The sequence below is a fragment of the Medicago sativa genome, chromosome 7 (genome assembly GCF_051527215.1).
Source record: "Medicago sativa cultivar Bolivia chromosome 7, Bolivia_mono, whole genome shotgun sequence".
Lineage (NCBI taxonomy): Eukaryota > Viridiplantae > Streptophyta > Magnoliopsida > Fabales > Fabaceae > Medicago > Medicago sativa.
The window spans coordinates 55,601,197-55,618,393 of NC_140755.1; the positions used below are offsets into that span (position 1 = coordinate 55,601,197).

The 17,197-nt window shown below is 33.2% G+C and overlaps 3 protein-coding genes and 1 pseudogene across 3 annotated transcripts; 3 read left to right on the forward strand and 1 right to left on the reverse strand.

The window, feature by feature from the left end:
* Positions 1 to 2,570: 2,570 nt before the first annotated feature.
* LOC146906901 (uncharacterized) lies at positions 2,571 to 3,566 on the forward strand (annotated as a pseudogene).
* Positions 3,567 to 4,544: 978 nt separating this feature from the next.
* Positions 4,545 to 4,886, forward strand: LOC146906902 (uncharacterized). The gene has a single exon (XM_085728995.1). It carries the CDS (start codon positions 4,545 to 4,547, stop codon positions 4,884 to 4,886), a length of 342 nt encoding a protein of 113 aa, XP_085585121.1.
* A 5,612-nt stretch (positions 4,887 to 10,498) lies between these two features.
* On the forward strand, positions 10,499 to 11,221 carry LOC146906903 (UV-B-induced protein At3g17800, chloroplastic-like). The gene has a single exon (XM_085722431.1). It carries the CDS (start codon positions 10,559 to 10,561, stop codon positions 11,141 to 11,143), a length of 585 nt encoding a protein of 194 aa, XP_085578557.1. The 5' UTR covers positions 10,499 to 10,558; the 3' UTR covers positions 11,144 to 11,221.
* Positions 11,222 to 14,434: 3,213 nt separating this feature from the next.
* Positions 14,435 to 16,070, reverse strand: LOC146906904 (elongation factor 1-gamma 3-like). Its single transcript, XM_085727492.1, has 2 exons — positions 15,001 to 16,070; positions 14,435 to 14,842 (listed from the first exon to the last, which is right to left on the reverse strand). Exons 1-2 carry the CDS (start codon positions 15,512 to 15,514, stop codon positions 14,463 to 14,465), a joined length of 894 nt encoding a protein of 297 aa, XP_085583618.1. The 5' UTR covers positions 15,515 to 16,070; the 3' UTR covers positions 14,435 to 14,462.
* Between the last annotated feature and the right edge of the window lie 1,127 nt (positions 16,071 to 17,197).

Consider the following 17,197-nt stretch of genomic DNA (forward strand, 5'->3'; position numbering starts at 1 on the left):
GTTATAATATTTTTAACTCGTATCACACTCAAGTTATTTTGGTAAGTTATTTAAAATATGCTCTCTATAAAATGAAGATTATTTTATTTTTAATGAGATCTTATTCATTTTGTTGTAGGATTGTTCATATTTTAATGATTTAACTAATTTTTTTATTAAATTTTTAAATAATATTATAAAAAAGATAAAGTGGTTAATACAATAGTTTAAATGAATGACATAGTTGAAAGAAAATGTACTGCACCAAAATAAAAAAAAATGAAGTGGTTAACACAAAAGTTTAAATGAATTATATAATTGAAAGAAAAAGTACTGCACCAAAATTTTGTATCTTCTTTATATAGGTATATAGATACCAAATAAATGATTTTGTTGAAATACTCGAATAAAATATTATAATGTTTCATTTATATACATAACTTTTATACTCATTTCAATCTTCATAATCAAAACCTTCATCTTTCATCTATCAAAATTTCATCTTGTCTCATACATGAAAAACATCAAATAAAATAAAATACATGCATAGATTTGTTTGTATTTTTATTCCACTTTCTATTTGCTTTTTATAAAATCTTTTTCCTTAAGAGAGCTTTTGTAACCAATCTTCCACTCTCTTCACCAATCTTCCACTCTCTTCAGCAATAGCTCCCAGTGAAGAACCATGCTCATGTAGTGAAAAATATTTGGTTGATGTTAACTTGTTGAAGATGTTCAAGTCTAACTTTGTTACAAGAGGTTAGTATTATGTACAGATCAATGTCTTTATTTTAATTTTATGATTTTTTCTATATATATATATATTTAGAGATGGTATTTTTTTCGGTAAAAAGAAAAAAGAGATAGGATTTAGAAGTTTCTTTTGATGATGACATTGGTTGGGGAAAAAAATCATAGTCCCACTTCCCTTTTAAGAGTTAATTGTTGTTATTGACATGAAAAAGATTTTTTGAGACATAATTTGTTGCTATTGAGATTAAAATGATTTTTTGAGACATAATTTGTTGTTATTGAGATGAAAATGATTTTTTTTAGACACAATTTATGAGGGATCTAATTAGGGTAATTTGTGCAGATTTGGTTAGTACCCATTATTGAAAGTTTATGGATAGTCCAAATAATTTGGATGTTTATGATGGTGAAGCTAATGGAATTGATAGCTTTAGTGGTGAACAAACAAGTTTGAACCTAACCACTCTCACACAATTAGCTTCACTAAGTCAAGGTTATTCAAGGCAGACAAAAATATGAACATGCATGCAAAGAGAACAATCCAAATCAATGATGAAGCGGGCGTGAGGATCAACAAGACTTTTCATACTATTGTTAGAGATGCTGGAGGTTATGAAAATGTAGCATTTTATGAAAGAGATGTTAGGAATTATGTTAACAAAGAAAGGCGTATCATTGGAAGAGGAGGAGACAGCAAAGCATTGATAAGTTATTTTTGTCGAATGAGGGAGCAAAATACAAATTTCTTCTATGATATAGATTTGGATGATGATTTTCATGTATTTTTGTCGAATGTGTTTTTATGCTCTTTTGAATGTTGAGAATATTTGTAAAATTCAATTCACTTCTTATTTTACAACAGCAAAGTTTCATAGTTTCATTGTACACAGTGGAGAATGAAATATGGGTCAACAAAGTTCAATTGTCATGGCTTAGAATATGTTTTTTATGTTCTAATTCAATATGTAAGGATGATATATAGACAAATTAACCAAGTCATTCTTCACTGTGTCGATTAGAATTTAAACAAATTTGTTCAATTGAATCTGTGTCAAATATGTTTTAGAATATAAAGCCCTTAATCCTTCACCTTTAGCAATCATATGGCTTTGAATTTGTTCAATTGTCATGGCTTAGAATATGTTTTTTTTTTATGTTCAATCAAATTAACTAAGTCATTCTTCCATTTGATATTTGTTATCAATTGTCTTCTAAATCATAACATTAATGACACAACTCAGGGACGGACCCATGCAGAGCATGTTGTGGGCCTGGGTCCTCACTAGTTTTGAAAAATGAAATAAAAAACTAATACCCTTCTATTGTGTTGGTTGTAAGACCAAGTGCAATGGGTCTATTGAAAGGCACTCTCAACATGTTGAACCATTGTAAGGGTGTGTTGAAAATGATAGAAAAATGATGTGGAGGTGAGAGGAGATGAAACAAATAAACATGTTGAACTCTGACACGTTAGCGCCACGCGTTGCGTTTCCATTTGCCAAATCCAGCGCGTGAGATGCACGCGCCGACAGGCGCGAGTGAGGGGACAGAGGACGCGGAGAGAGAAAGCTGATTGGATAATGAGGGGACACTTGGCAGATTTTGATTGGCTGCTTGGATTTTTCTCATCTTAATAATTTGAACTCAATTATTTCATTGCAAATAATTTTTTATTTTATTTTATTTTTACCAAAATTCATGATTTTTTTGTGTATAAATAGAGACTTGGTTCATTTGATTTGGACACAGAAAAAAAACCAAGTTTTTCACTATCTTAATCTTATTATTTGCTTTCTATTAGCTTTTCTTTTGAAGTTTTAGTCTTTTTTTTTAGTGAAATGAATCCCAATAATAATCATTTCAACACCTAAAATTCCTTTGATTACCCATTTAACTACCAAAATCCCAACAATTATCAACATCCAAATCAATTTTCCAACCAACGTCCTCAAAACATGCCTAATTTTGGTTTTGCATCAAATTTCAACCACCCATCCTCTGTTCCAAACTTTAATCCATATTATAGATCTATAATGGGATATCCATCTCAAACACCCCCATTTAATGGTTATATGCCAATGGTGAATGAAAATTTTCAGAGTGTTGGTGCACCTGAATTTCCTAAATTTTCAACACAAATAACTCGTGGTTGAATGACAAGAGCTAATGAAGTCACTCTAAATCCAGAGGATTCAACTCCTAAGAGCAAGAAAAACTAGCAACCAACATGGAACACTGAACAAAATTTGGTGCTGTGGGTGGATTAAATATGGAACACACAGTGTTGTCGGGAGAAACCAGACAGGTGAAGCATATTGGGGTAAGATTGTTGAGTATTGTAATGAGTATTGCTCATTCGATTCTCCGCGCGATGGAGTTGCATGCCGAAACCGTTTTAATTATATGAGCAAAATACTGAATAAATGGATTGGCGCTTATAAAGGCGCTATGCGTTTGCAAGGAAGCGGTTGGTCGGAGAATGATATTTTGGCAAAATCGTAGGAATTATACCCATGTGGGAAGAATGTTCAATTTACTTTAATGGCAGAATGACACGCTCTCCGTGATCAACCACGTTATGGTAGTCAAGCAGGAGGAAATATTGACTCATGAAGTAGTGGATCTAAGAGATCTCACGACAGTGATGCATGTGGCTCAAACTCTGTAGGATCTAGTGCTCGTCCAATGAGTAGGGAGGCAGCTAAAAAAAGGGTAAAAAGAAAATCAAGGAAGCTGGCTTGGAGGTGGTGGAAAAGGAGTGGGTTGAATATAAACAATTCAAGGAGAAAAAGCTTGAACAATTGAACAAGTTAGCCTTGGTGCAACAGGCCTGAGACTAACCAATTGATGAAGGAAAAGACTGAAGCTAAGAAAATGAAATTGTATCTAAAGCTAAGTTCCGAAGAGCATCTCGATGACCGGAAGAAAGTGCTGTTGGAAAAGTTGGAGCGTGAGCTGTTTGGAAATTAATTTCAATCAAATATTTGTCTGTATCCGGTCAAAATTGTCAGTGTTGTCAAGTCCCCAGTGTTTGCTTTAATAATTGTCAGTGGTGTCAAGTCTATTGTGTTTGAATATGTACCACCCAATTTGAATCTAGTCCTTATCTGATAATTAACTCTATACAATAACTTATTTCGAATCCGTCAGTGTCCACCAGTCAATGTACTTATATATAGGGACTCATATCTACTTCCAATATCACAAATATCATTCAATCTACTTCTAATATCACAAAAAACTATTCAATCTACTTCCAATATCACAAAAAACATTTAATGGATCCACAAAAATATCCTTTTGATATTGCAGCCTACAAACAAAAATGTGATATTGAAGACACTTATATCGTCAACCGATTTATTCAGCGTCGAAAAAAATATTGGAAGATAGTGCTTGTAGTAGAAAATATCTCAAAAGAGATCATGCAGCGGCAAACGAAAAACTAATTGACGACTACTTTGCCAATGAGCCTACATACGACGATGCAAGGTTTCGTCGTCGGTATCGGATGTAAAAACATGTTTTCATTGGAATCGTTGGGGAACTTTCAAGTAGTGATAACTACTTCATCCAACGAGTTGATGCAGCCAATAAAGAAGGTATATCACCCTTAGCAAAATGTACCACAACAATGCGAATGTTAGCATATGGTGTGGCAGCAGATGCGGTCGATGAATACATCAAAATAGGAGGTACTACATCATTGGAGTGCTTACGTAGATTCTGTAAAGGAATCATATGATTGTATGAGCAAGTACCTGAGAGCACCAACCCAAGATGACCTGCAAAGAACACTACATGTTAGTGAAATGCGGGGGTTCCCAGGGATGATCGCAAGTATTGACTGCATGCACTGGGAGTGGAAAAATTGTCCTAAAGCATGGGAATATCAATTTACTAGGGGGGATAAGGGAACCACCATAGTTATTCTTGAAGCAGTTGCATCTCATGATCTATGGATCTGGCATGCCTTTTTTGGATGTCTGGGAAAGTTGAACGATATAAACGTTCTAGACCGGTCATCAGTGTTTGATGATGTGGAACAGGGAAAGGCTCCAAGGGTGAATTTCTTTGTGAATCAACGTCCCTATACTATGGCATACTATCTAGATGATGATATCTACTCTTCTTATCCAACTTTCGTCAAATAGATTAGACTTCCTCAAATTGAACCCGATAAGTTATTTGCAAAACATCAGGAGGGATGTCGGAAGGACATCGAATATGCATTTGGAGTTCTTCAAGCTCGATTTAAAATCATCTGTGAACCAGCTCGCTTGTGGGACATAGTCGATTCGGGTATCATCATGAGGTCATGCATCATATTACATAATATGATTGTTGAGGATGAATGAGATACATATGCTCAACGTTGGACCGATTTTGAGAAATCTGAGGGAAGTGGATCTAGTACACCGCAACCATACTCGACCGAGGTGTTACCTGCTTTTGCAAATCATGTGCGTGCTATATCCGAGTTGCGTGATCCAAATGTTCATCACGAATTGCAAGGAGATCTAGTGAAGCACATATGGACAAAGTTTGGAATGTTTCGTGATTGAAGATGATTTGTGTGCTTAGTTTGTTGTCTTGCATTTTAAGTTATTTGTGTGCCGCGTGCTTAGTTTGTTGTATTGCATTAAGTTAAGAAAATAAAAATAAATTATTTAAATAATTTTTTTTACAAAAAAAATAAAATAAATTGTTAAGTGTTTTTTATTTTAATTTAATTATAATCGATAATTGTAATTTTATGAAATTATAAAAACAAAAATATAAAATTAAATAAGAATAAGAAATAAAAGGTGATGGGGTAGAGTGTTGAATGAAAAACCATTGGAGAGGGTAAAAGTTGAATGAGTGTAGAATAAGAGAGATAAAATGATGTGGAGTGTTGAGAATTAAAAAAGTAGATGTTGAGTTTTGTTGAATGGAAAAACCACTGTAAATGGTCTAAGATAATATTTTCTTGGCCATGTGTAGTTCTAGTTCTAGACTATAAGTTTTTTTTACCTTAAAGTAATGACTTCATCGAAAATAGAAATAGAAGTGTGTAGTCTATACAATATAGATTATTATTATATTGTTATATATATTTTCCTCGTGAGTTTAACTCAGTTTGTATGGACAATGCATGATATATGCAAGGTCGGGTTCAAACCCCAGCTACCACAAAAAAGGGTAGATATATTATTTATTTTAATAATTTAATAACACAGAATATATATAATTATTTTGGTACGTAGTGCTTATTTGAGTATGAGTTCTGATTATTTGAGCGAATTTATACTATTAGTTTTGGTAGTGTTTATTTTTTTGTTCGTATATTTGCTTTACAGTAGTTTTTGATATTAACTGCGACAACTGCAACAGTTGAAAAACATCTTTTTACTATGAATATTATCAAGAATCATAGCACAAAAAGTGTAGCAGTACAACAATGTTTACAAAACTATAGCCATATCAGCAGCAACAACATAACACAGTAAGCTCTAAAATACAAAATCATCCAAGCATCATAAGTTTTCCTAATTTTTCCAGCAAAACATCATATACGGGTCCTTGCATCATCTATTTTAACTCCTTTTTGAAGCCTGTCAACAACCAATCACAAGAATTAGATATAGACCTCTCCTCTTATATGACCATGTTGCAATCTCTCCTCTTCTTCACAATTGAATTTTCTATCAAGCTAAATGCCCAAACAAGTTTTGCACAATTCTCAATCAATGACGTCGTTCTTCCTTCACCACCCTCAACCTATTGCTGAAGTTGTACGATTTTGAACAAATTTTCCTAATAGGCGGCGTCGTTCTTCCTAATCACCCGCGTCGTCGTCAAACTAATCACCAGCGTCGTCGAACAGATTTCCTTAATGTTGTCGTCACCATCACCGTTGTCGTTAATAGCGGTGGGTTTGGATTGAACTGAGGGGTGAAGAAGCGGTGGTGGTACTGTTTAAGACTCGATGAAGATGGTGAGAAAGGAAATAAGGTTGCATTAGAAGAAAATCGATCTACAATTTTTTTTCATTTGAATTTTTGGTATAGAAAGTAAATGGAACTGTAAAGAAACAAAACAGATAAAAAAAGAAAATAACAATTTTTTATTGCTTTAAGGATACGATGTAAAGAAAGTTGTCAAATTTTGGATGTTAATATATCATTCCTCGTTCTCAATATGTCCTAGGAGTATCCTTTATAAGGAACTAGTCTAGCTTCTTCTATTTTTTTCATTTTTCTTTGCCTTTAGCTCATGTAACCAAAAAAATATAAACAAATATTGTGTTTTGTTGTAACATTTTTTCTTTTAATTTTATCCTTCATTTAGTTATTTGTTTTACCATTTTATCGTTTCTTTCAACAAAAGTAGAAAGACAGGCAGTTTAATACCGTGTTGACGCTGGCTAATATGAAAAACAAAGATATGTGTTTAGAACGTGAACATCAATCTCAAATCGCAATAATATATTTTTTTGAAGTGAAAATATTTTATTTTATGTTAAGAGAATCTCGAATCGTAATAATATTTTCACTAATATGTAGTCAAGTCTAAAGAAAATAACAAAAGAATTATCAGGTGCAATCATACCTGCACCAATGAACCGGAGGATCCTATCAGAACTTGACAGTTAAATATGCTTAGGCGAGGGTAGTACTAAGATGTTAGAAAGTCCCTCTGTTACACTTCTTTTATTTCTTCAAAAAAAAAAAAAGAATTAAAATCATACTATACATTCAGAAATTTATACTGGAGCACGAACTTATCAAAAGAACTTCATTAAATTTGTCAAAAAAAAAAAAAAAGAACTTCATTAAAAAGTTTTTTTTTTTTTGAAAGAACTTCATTAAAAAAGATTTTGTCGATCACATAACAAACAACCAATTCCTTAAAATTTGAAACTTTATAAAACAACCTCTACCTTGTTTTCCAAGCAAATCTCACTTTATGTAACAAACCTCTCATACCAAATAAAGAAAGATCTCAAAGTTTTTCTTTTTTATTATGATTCTCCACAATTAAACACGACCTTATTCAATGGAAAACCTTGTCTTGCACCAGCAAAACCACGTTAAAACCCTAGTCATGCTCCCATCATCATCTCTCTCTTCTTCACCAAAACCCCATTTGAGAATCTTCACCACAAAGCATAATATGAATGTGAGTACTAGTGTCCTTTTGCAGCATAGACCAAAAATAATCAAGGTGATAGCAAATTCAGAGAGTGATTATAACAGCGGCAGCAAGTTCAGAAGACTTAACGTGCCTCTTACGCTAAAGTCTAGGGTTGGAAAGTTTCTGAGCGGTGTGATGCAGGACGTGATGCAGGAGCAGGACAAGCCTCAAAAGTTCCACCGCGCTGTCATGGACGAGTTGAAGCTCTTGAAGGATCGTAGAGATTCTGCTCTTAAACAAATGCTTAAGATCGATTCCTGTGTTGAAGACATGTTTCAGAGGTTAGCTTGTCACTGATTTCAAATACCCTTTTCTTTGTTATGTTTATTTTATTAAAATAATATGTTTTTCATAGATTGGATTCTTGTGATGTGTTTAATTATTTGTCAAGCGTGAACTGTTTGTGATCTATGTAGCACCGACATTTTAATTGAAATTTAATTGAACGCATTTTTTGATGTGTTCAATGAGTTATGTGTAACAACACGCTAACACATGTCGTGTCGGTTACAAAAGGGACCTTGCAATAAAGAGTTCATCTATAGTGAAAAAAATCTACAAACACAATTCACATTGGTCATAGTCTACGAAGCATGGGCACGGACGTCGGACACCGATAATAATTTGACAAAATCACATAACTCAGCATAATTATATGTGTCGGTGTTGGACTCTGACGTCACTCCGGTGTCTGACGCCGTAACACGACTAATCTGAGGAGTGTTCGTGCTTCATAGGTCAGTCCAATCCAATAATAACAAAAGCAATCACATATGAACAAGACCTAATAATGAAATAAGTTAGTTATAATATGAATTAAGCCAATGAATACTCAACAATACTCTATGTTTAATTATCCTTCAAAAAAAAACTTTTTGTTTGATCAATTCGAATTTTATTTTGTATTGAACTTGAAGCTAAGCCAATAAATACTCAACAATATTTTATAATATGAACCAAGTACAATAAGATTGAAAATCCAACAAATTTCACTTTGTATTGCTCATATTTTCTGACATCATATTTGAGTAAGCAAAGATTGTGCTGAATTTTCTTCTAAACTGTTATAGGCCAATGATAGTGAATTTGATCCTGAAAGGCTTGAAATGTTCTGTTTCATTGTCACACTTTACTAGGCCTTTGGTATTTTCATTTTTATAGCAAGGAAATTTTATTATAGGGGAAAGGGAGAAGTAATATTTTGGTCAAACCTTGAATGCCAAATAATAGAAAGCTTGAAAAAAAAATTGGATTCCTTTTTATATACTAATAAAGTTTGGATGATTTTAAGGTGTTAATTTTTGAATCATAAGCTACAGGGCACACCAGTTACAAGAATTCGCAAGATTTTATATTGATTAATGATTATCCAACATGACCCTTCGATTTCGGCCTTGGGTTGTTTTACATGATAAAACCGTCCTAACATGACTTGTGAGTTGCGATAGAACTTTATGTCATCGTTTAATTCATGTAGGAATCCACTTCAAAGAAAGGTTTTTAAACCTTTACATATGAATAGATAATCATGCATACAAATGCATCATACTATATATACTTAGGGACGGACCCACTTGTAGCTATATGTGGGCCTTGGCCCTCACTTAAATAAGACTTTTTTTTTTTAAAAAAAAAAAAAAAATACTAGTACATGTATGTAGAGTTTTTTTTTTAAATACTGCCTAATATACTAGAAAGGCCTACACCATAACATAATTGTATCTCTTTTGTCTAACATAAAACAATGTCAATTGAACTTAAGAAAGAATATTGAGGAGAGGCACTCATGAAATAGAAGTTCATGAGACTTAATTCAGAATAGTATTATTAGCCTTTGAATTTTAAAAAACAAAAGGTAGAAATTTGGTGTTAAATTTTAATTTGACATTTGGTGTTAACTTTAATTAGTTTGTTTGTGTTTTATTGTATCTATATTATCTAGATTTGAAAAGAATTTTAACAAGAGAAGTTTAACTAAAATAGACAAGTAGTTTTTAATTTGGCTTAATAGCAGTTTTCGCCCCCTAACTTTCACAAAGTTGCGATTTTGGCCCCCTAAGAAAAAAAACTACAAAACCACCCCTAAGTTTTGCAACTGTAGCAGTTTTGACCCCCAAGGCAAAAAAATAAAAATAAAAAAAATAACACGTGGCACCTCACTTAGGGTGCCACGTCAGCGTAGACCAAGTCAAAATTGGCCTTGGGGGCCAAAACTGCCACAGGTGCAAAACTTAGGGGGCCAAAATTGCAACTTTGGGAAAGTTAGGGGGCTAAAAATGCTATTAAGCCTTTTAATTTTTCTATGGAATTTGAATTAAAATTTATGTTTGAAAAAAATAACTTATTAAAGGTAAATTTAATAAGAGAAAGATCCGACCAAAAAAATAGTTAAGTGTTAATTAACTGTAGAATTATTTTTATATAATGGTGTGTATGTATGTATATATGGCCTACACTGCTTAAAAAATTTCTGGGATACATTCACTCATTATTCAGGAGGATTGCAGAATTAGCAGAGGAAAAATGTAAAATTGCTACACAAGATATAATGTATCTTCTCATTATATTCAAGTTTTATGCATTTGATGTCTCTTTGGTTCCAAAGATTTCAAAATGCATACGCAACGGAAAGCTTGAGTTGCCTGACATGGAAAGAAAGCTAAAGTATATTCAAAGCTGGGAACTTTGGGATACCATAAAGGAAATTCTAAAGTTGATAACTTTTGCAGCAGATAGTTTTGGAATGAAGCTCATTACCAAAGATTTGTTTGCTAAAATGTATGTTGCCAGCATATTATATGGCTACTTTTTAAAATCAGTTTCGTCGAGATATGAATTAGAAAAACGCCAATCTTTGTCTGACCATGATCATCATCCTGGACATGGATCGAAAGACGTGTTCTTTGGTAAGCAAGAAAATGAAAATGGAAGTTTGAAAGATTATGTAAAGGGCTTTAAACGACCTAGATTAGTGTTGGATGGTTGTAAATTGAGATATAAAGAAGCTTTGCAATTGGTAGAGAGTCATACTCAAGCCCTTTTTGAGCATAAGAAGGAAGCTGGTTTGAATGAGTTTGATGATGATGAAGAAGAAGATGATAGGTTTATTGATGCTTCATTTTCTAGTATAAAGAGACTACTTTGGGAAGGTCTTGCTTTTGGATCTTTTCTGTGGATGGCAGAAGATTTCATTGATGGAATATATAAGCTTGAAGAACGTGAAGCCGAGTGAAGGAAACATGTTGGAAAATAGACTCAAACAATTCCTGCATAGTATATTCCTATGAGTCATATCATTCCATCTTTTATTTTTTTGATCTGAGGATTTTTTTTAGAGGAGTCATTCCATCTTTTATGTATTTATTTATTATGTATCAACGGATATTTGGATGAGATGATAAAAACTATATTTCTTCTTAACAAGAGGTCTTGAGTTCGAACTCCAGCTTGCGAATGCAACCATTTTAAATCTCTTGAGGGAGAGTTTTGCCCCCTGTTGCGGTCCTAACCGACTCAAGTGATTAATTTTTGCAGTTGCGCGTATATGATATCCGGTTCACAAAAAGTATATTTTATTTATGTTAAAAGAAAAAGTAATTCATATAACTTTTTTTGGATTCGAACTAGGGCTTGATTTCAAACCCAGAACTTCAAGAGATGTAGTGCTAAATTCAAACTCAATGCCTCTGGTTAACCTGAAAAAGATCCCTTACCATATAACTTTTATTTTTTGAGAGGATCCCTTATACCATATAACTAATAACAACAAAAAAAGAACCAAAATTGCAATACAAATGATAATAAGATCTGAAATTGTAGGTTTACATTTGTTTTATGGAAGCTTATATGGCACATTTGATTAAAATCAATTAATCGTCATTTTTATAGATCAAATAGCTATTTGAGACTTCATATTTTAAGAAAGAATTTCTTAAGAAAAATATATAAATTTTTTTGGTACAAGAAAAATATTATTTTATTGTTTAGAAGTATCATATTAATATTCTACAATTCATCATAAAAATATTCGATATTCATTATTATGAGTAATAAAAAATCAGAAATAAATTCCCTAAAATAAAATCAGAATAAATTCAATTTTATTTCGTTGAACATCCGGACTAAGATGAAGGATTTAGGTGTGGAGAAGAGACGTTCTAGGTCTATCTGGAATGAAATAAACTAGGAAATTCATGTTTTTGCATATTCTGATAAATATCACCCATCTTATGGTAAATTTCACTCAGTGCTAGTTGCATTCGATGAGCAGCTGAGACTAACTGGCTTTGTCCATGAATTTGGATCTATTATTTGTTGACTTTGGCTCTTCAAATAGAAGGGTCCTTAGAAGGATGGTTGTGTTTGTTAATAAATCATAAGAATCATGATTCTGGAAGCAATAAGATGTTGAAATAATATAAACTCTTAATGAGATCTATATTCAATGTAGTACTTTTAATTAACTCATCTTTGTAAATGTGAAAGTGAAGTTACATACGAAATTTTAGGCAGAATTCTTAGAGCATATTCACTAAATCGGGATTGATGTGTACGACATTTAATGCACGAGTTTTTTGAGAATACACCTGCAAAAAAGTTGTGTGTGTTTTGATGTTAGACATAAAGTTCAAGACTATTAGTCAGTATATTTGAATCTTATTCACTACACAAATGTTCAAGTCTTATAACACCTTTGTTTATGTACAATCTTATAACCTAAAGATTCAAATCGTAAGACACTTTTTCTTATTCATTCTTAATAGAAACCTCTAAATCATTTTGAAATTCAAGTGGGATATTGTTGGAACACTGTGAATGTTGATGTGCGAATTAAAAAATTTCTATGTCCCACATTTGGCAGATTATACATAATATTTGTGTTTATAAAGTTGAGGTATTATATTTAAGACCCAAAACATTAAACGTAATTAATTATTTTTTTGAATTTTTAGTTTCGTTACACGTCATCGTCATGTAAGCAATTTGCACGCGTCAACACACGCATGACACGTGACAACGCATGCTGAACACATGCTTGCACGTGCCCTCCCTAGTCAACTCTCCATCATTCGCTCTTTAATGAGGAGAGATCACACCATTGATTTTTCAACAGTCAAACGATTTCAACCATTGGATTTGTAATCGACCATTGGCTCCTCTACTATATAAGAAGATCATTCTCCCCACTTCTACTCACACCAAAAGTTCTCTTGACAAATAACTTTTCTCTATTTTCTCTCATTCGGCTTGTGTTGACGAGTTATTCTTTTCTTCTTCTAATTTATGTCCTTTCGGGTTTAAAGAGTGTTCTTTAACAGCATAGTCCCTTCAAGTTATAATGTCCTTTCGGAACTAAGAATAACTTTAAAACATAATGTTCTTGGTATAGCCCTGCAATACAAAAACAATATGATACAAGAAAAGTCCATCACAATCACATTGTGATCTTCTACATGTATCCAAGAACAAAAAGGGTGATTGGTAAAACCAGATCATTCTTGAAACAATAGCATGAGTAACAAAAACAAATAATGAACTAGTGGACCAATTAATCTTTCTAACATTTCGAAAATTAAGGAATACGTTTACACATTCTCATTTGAAGAGAAGGGTTTGTGTGCAACAACACTCTTTAAACATCAATAGACTTAAAATCAATGAGTTGGTATCATTGTAGAGAGGAGAATATAAGAGATTTCTGCTTATGATACACTATTACACAAGAGTTAAAATCAATGAGTAGGCATTTTTTTTTTTTTTTTTGCATGACTCAACTTTTTTCTATAGATCATGAGACCTTCTGAGGACTAGTTTCATATGATATGATATTCTCTAATGTATCTTCTAATGAAGTATTCTAGACATTTCTAGTAATAGTTTCCTATATGATCCTCTGAAATCAATCTTCTAAGGTAATTTTCTAACTGTTTTTTAATTAGTTTTTAATAATACTCTATTTGAAGAACGGAAAATGTATAACCCCATTTTATTAACTTTTTTTATATTGATTTATCTAAATTGTGTAATTTATGGCAAAATGGTTTACTAAGCAAAAGATGATTTATTTATCATTAAGATGGGTATTACAAAGGATAAGTTACATATTGCATATTATTTTTATGGAAAATGTTAAATGTAGAAGCTTTTGCATTGAAAATTGTGTAATCAAGACTTCAAAAGTCAAAAAAGTGTATTTTTTTATTTAATTTTTCCTTTTTTAGATACCTTAACCAGTGCCCTGGGGGCACCGGTTAACACAACCCTTTTTATTTACAACATAGATGTTAGCCTATAGTAAAAGAATAATCTACTATGGTCCCGTAAGTGTAGCTCAGTTGGTAGCTACCAAATTATCATCATTTTTTCTTTTTAGAATTTGTAACTCTGGTCTTGTTACCATCAAAATTAAGCTACCACAATCAAACATTTAAGTTTCAACGTTAATAAAATCACGAAGTATCAGACCTTCATCACTATAGCAGAAAATGGGGAGAAAAAAAATAGAACTTCACCAAAAAGTTATGACAAAACCATATTCCTGGAACTAGTTTTCACTTAAAGCACTTGGCATCCAAAAGAGGCTCTCCCTCAAATGGTTCAGCATCTTCAATCATCTGATTGACACGCTCTTTCTGAACTTCATCAGAGATGTCAACCTTGGTCCACTCATAGAGCTTCATGTCATAGCATTCATCCATGACAAATTTTGGAATCTCTTGTCCACGGAAAAGCCACAACCCCTTCACCTTAAATGGAGGCTCTGATCCAATTATAAGCATCTTTCCGAAAGCATACTTGCGAGCCAGAGCCATCCTGCGAAGAAATCCAGCGACCTTGTTGAGTGGCAGAAAAGAAAGAGTGTTCTCGTCATTGTGTTTGTAATCACAGAACCAGAGAGAATATCCCTCCGGATCATACATGTCCCAGAATCCTGCAAGTCAAATGGAGGAATTCAATTGACAAGTCATGATAAAAAGAATTCACATTTCCAAAAACATTGTGAGAAAGAATAGTATATTTCCGAAGGATATAAGCTACAAAAACTTGAAAGAAAATAAAATAATAAACAAAGGAATGTAACCACAATACCTTTGATTGCAACCTCACGGAAGTTCGTCGTAGTTTTAGAGTAGAGTCTTTTCCAGTCATCCAAAATCATCTTGCTTGGAGGAAGAAGGTCAAGAGGATTCTTGGGCTCGGGTGCCTCGTCTTGAATTTCTTCTACTTCAGTCTGCTTAACATGACCTAATATCTTGCTTGGAGGAAGAAGGTCAAGAGGATTCGGAAAATGTAGCATAGCTTCAGCCTGCTTAACCTGGCCTAATATCTTTCGGAAATTGGGTTGGTTGACCAAGGTCCAAAAGTATCTCTCAACATGAGGAAACTCGGAGGTGAAGCTCTTAACCAAGAGTTTAGCAAAACCAATATACAAGTTGGATGTTGTTATAATGTCAGCAAGGGTAATAGAATGCCCAACCAAGTAGGTATTGTGAGCAAGATGAGTGTTTAATGCCTCGAGTGCTCTCTTGAGCGAAGAAATTGCATTCTCCTCTACCGGAGGAAAGTAGGTGGCATATCCAAGCCTTGGCATGTACAACTTCATAATATTGGCATCAATCTCCAGAGAAGAAAAATCAATCCACTGGTCAATGTGGGCCTGATCAATGAGAGATGATCCAAACAAATTGTTTTGACCCAATCGGGCAACATAGGCACATAGCGAGCAATGGCATTACTCTCAAAGACAGGACCATCAGGAGTTTCCAAGACAGGAACCTTTCCAATAGGGTTCATGTTGATAAATTGAGGGGTTTTGTTGGAAACACCCATTTGAAAATCCGGAGTCAATTGAACTTTGACACCAACATATTCAGCAGCAATCAGAGTTTTGTAAACATTTTTGTTTCCGTTGTTGGGAGCGTGAAGGATCAAGGCCATGGCTTCCGACGCGCAGCTCTCGTTTGAGATCTGATCGGAAAGGAATAACGAGACGGTAGCTGAGTGAGAGGTTTCATTAACACACGATGTTGTCGTGTCTTTATCAAGAGAACATGGAATCCAATCCAACTTGAACTGATTATCAATTTCTTTTATAAGTTTCTTTCGTTCTTCAACTAATTTTTCCTTCAACCCAAATTGATTAGCAATTTCCTTTATAACTTTGTTTCGTTCTTCAACTAGTGGCTTCGAAAGAAACAACGATATTATCTGCAATTGAAACCGTATAAGACGTTTTATAAAAAATAAAAAAACCGAAACACAAAAGAAGCTTAAAATATTCATAGAACCTGCTCTTTGACACCGTCTTCCATTAACATGTTGACCTTGGATATATAATCTTCTCCGTATTTTAAAGAAAATTGCGACATAAGAGTCTTCAAAATTGGAAGTTCACTGTACCTTGATCCAACATAACATAAACTAGCAATAGGTTCCTTCACTTCTGGGAGAATTTTCCTGAACAATATTAAGACTTTAGATACATGATTCTAGAATAATAGCTTGCCTTTTGTACTTTTTTTACAACTATGGTGGAGTCTTGAAATGAATATAGTATTCACTTAAAACTATAAAAAAAAATTACAACTACCAAAACAAGTGTACAAAATTTAATTGAACATAGGTTTGACTTATCGGGGCAAAGATATTTAAATTAAATTTTGTTCCGTGAAAATGAATTCTTCTAGTCAACTATCAAATCCGCAATATTTTCACTAGCCCAAACATTTCTTGGTTCATCTCGGCACCTTGTACAACCAAAATCTGAATCCTTTTCTTCCATACAACATCACTCCGGTCCTAACTCGAAGGATAAAGTTTATTCTTTTACCTATTTTCCTCATATTCTTTGTCAATGGGCTAAACGTCTAGGACCTTAAGAGACTTAGACACCATATTTTCATCAAAAACCTCATGACATTAGATATATGTGTCTTCTCTCTTATATATCCAACTTTTCCTTCATTTCTAACAGACGTGGTACATAATTACTCACACTTGATTTCCAATACGTGTTATCATACAAATCCAATGAAATGCCAAGCTAGTCAACCATATTTATGTTTAAAACATACCTTCGTGATTCAATGTAAGGAAGATGACGAACAACTTGTTGACAAAAATATGTAACATATCGTAGAATCATACACAAATTTTTTTTATCAATAAGATATTCTACCTGCATAAATAACCATGTCATCGAGATCAACATTTCAAAATAAGAAATGTCCAAAGACTTCTATTCTATCTCTGAAGACATTGGTTTAAAATTCTTAAATAAAAAAAA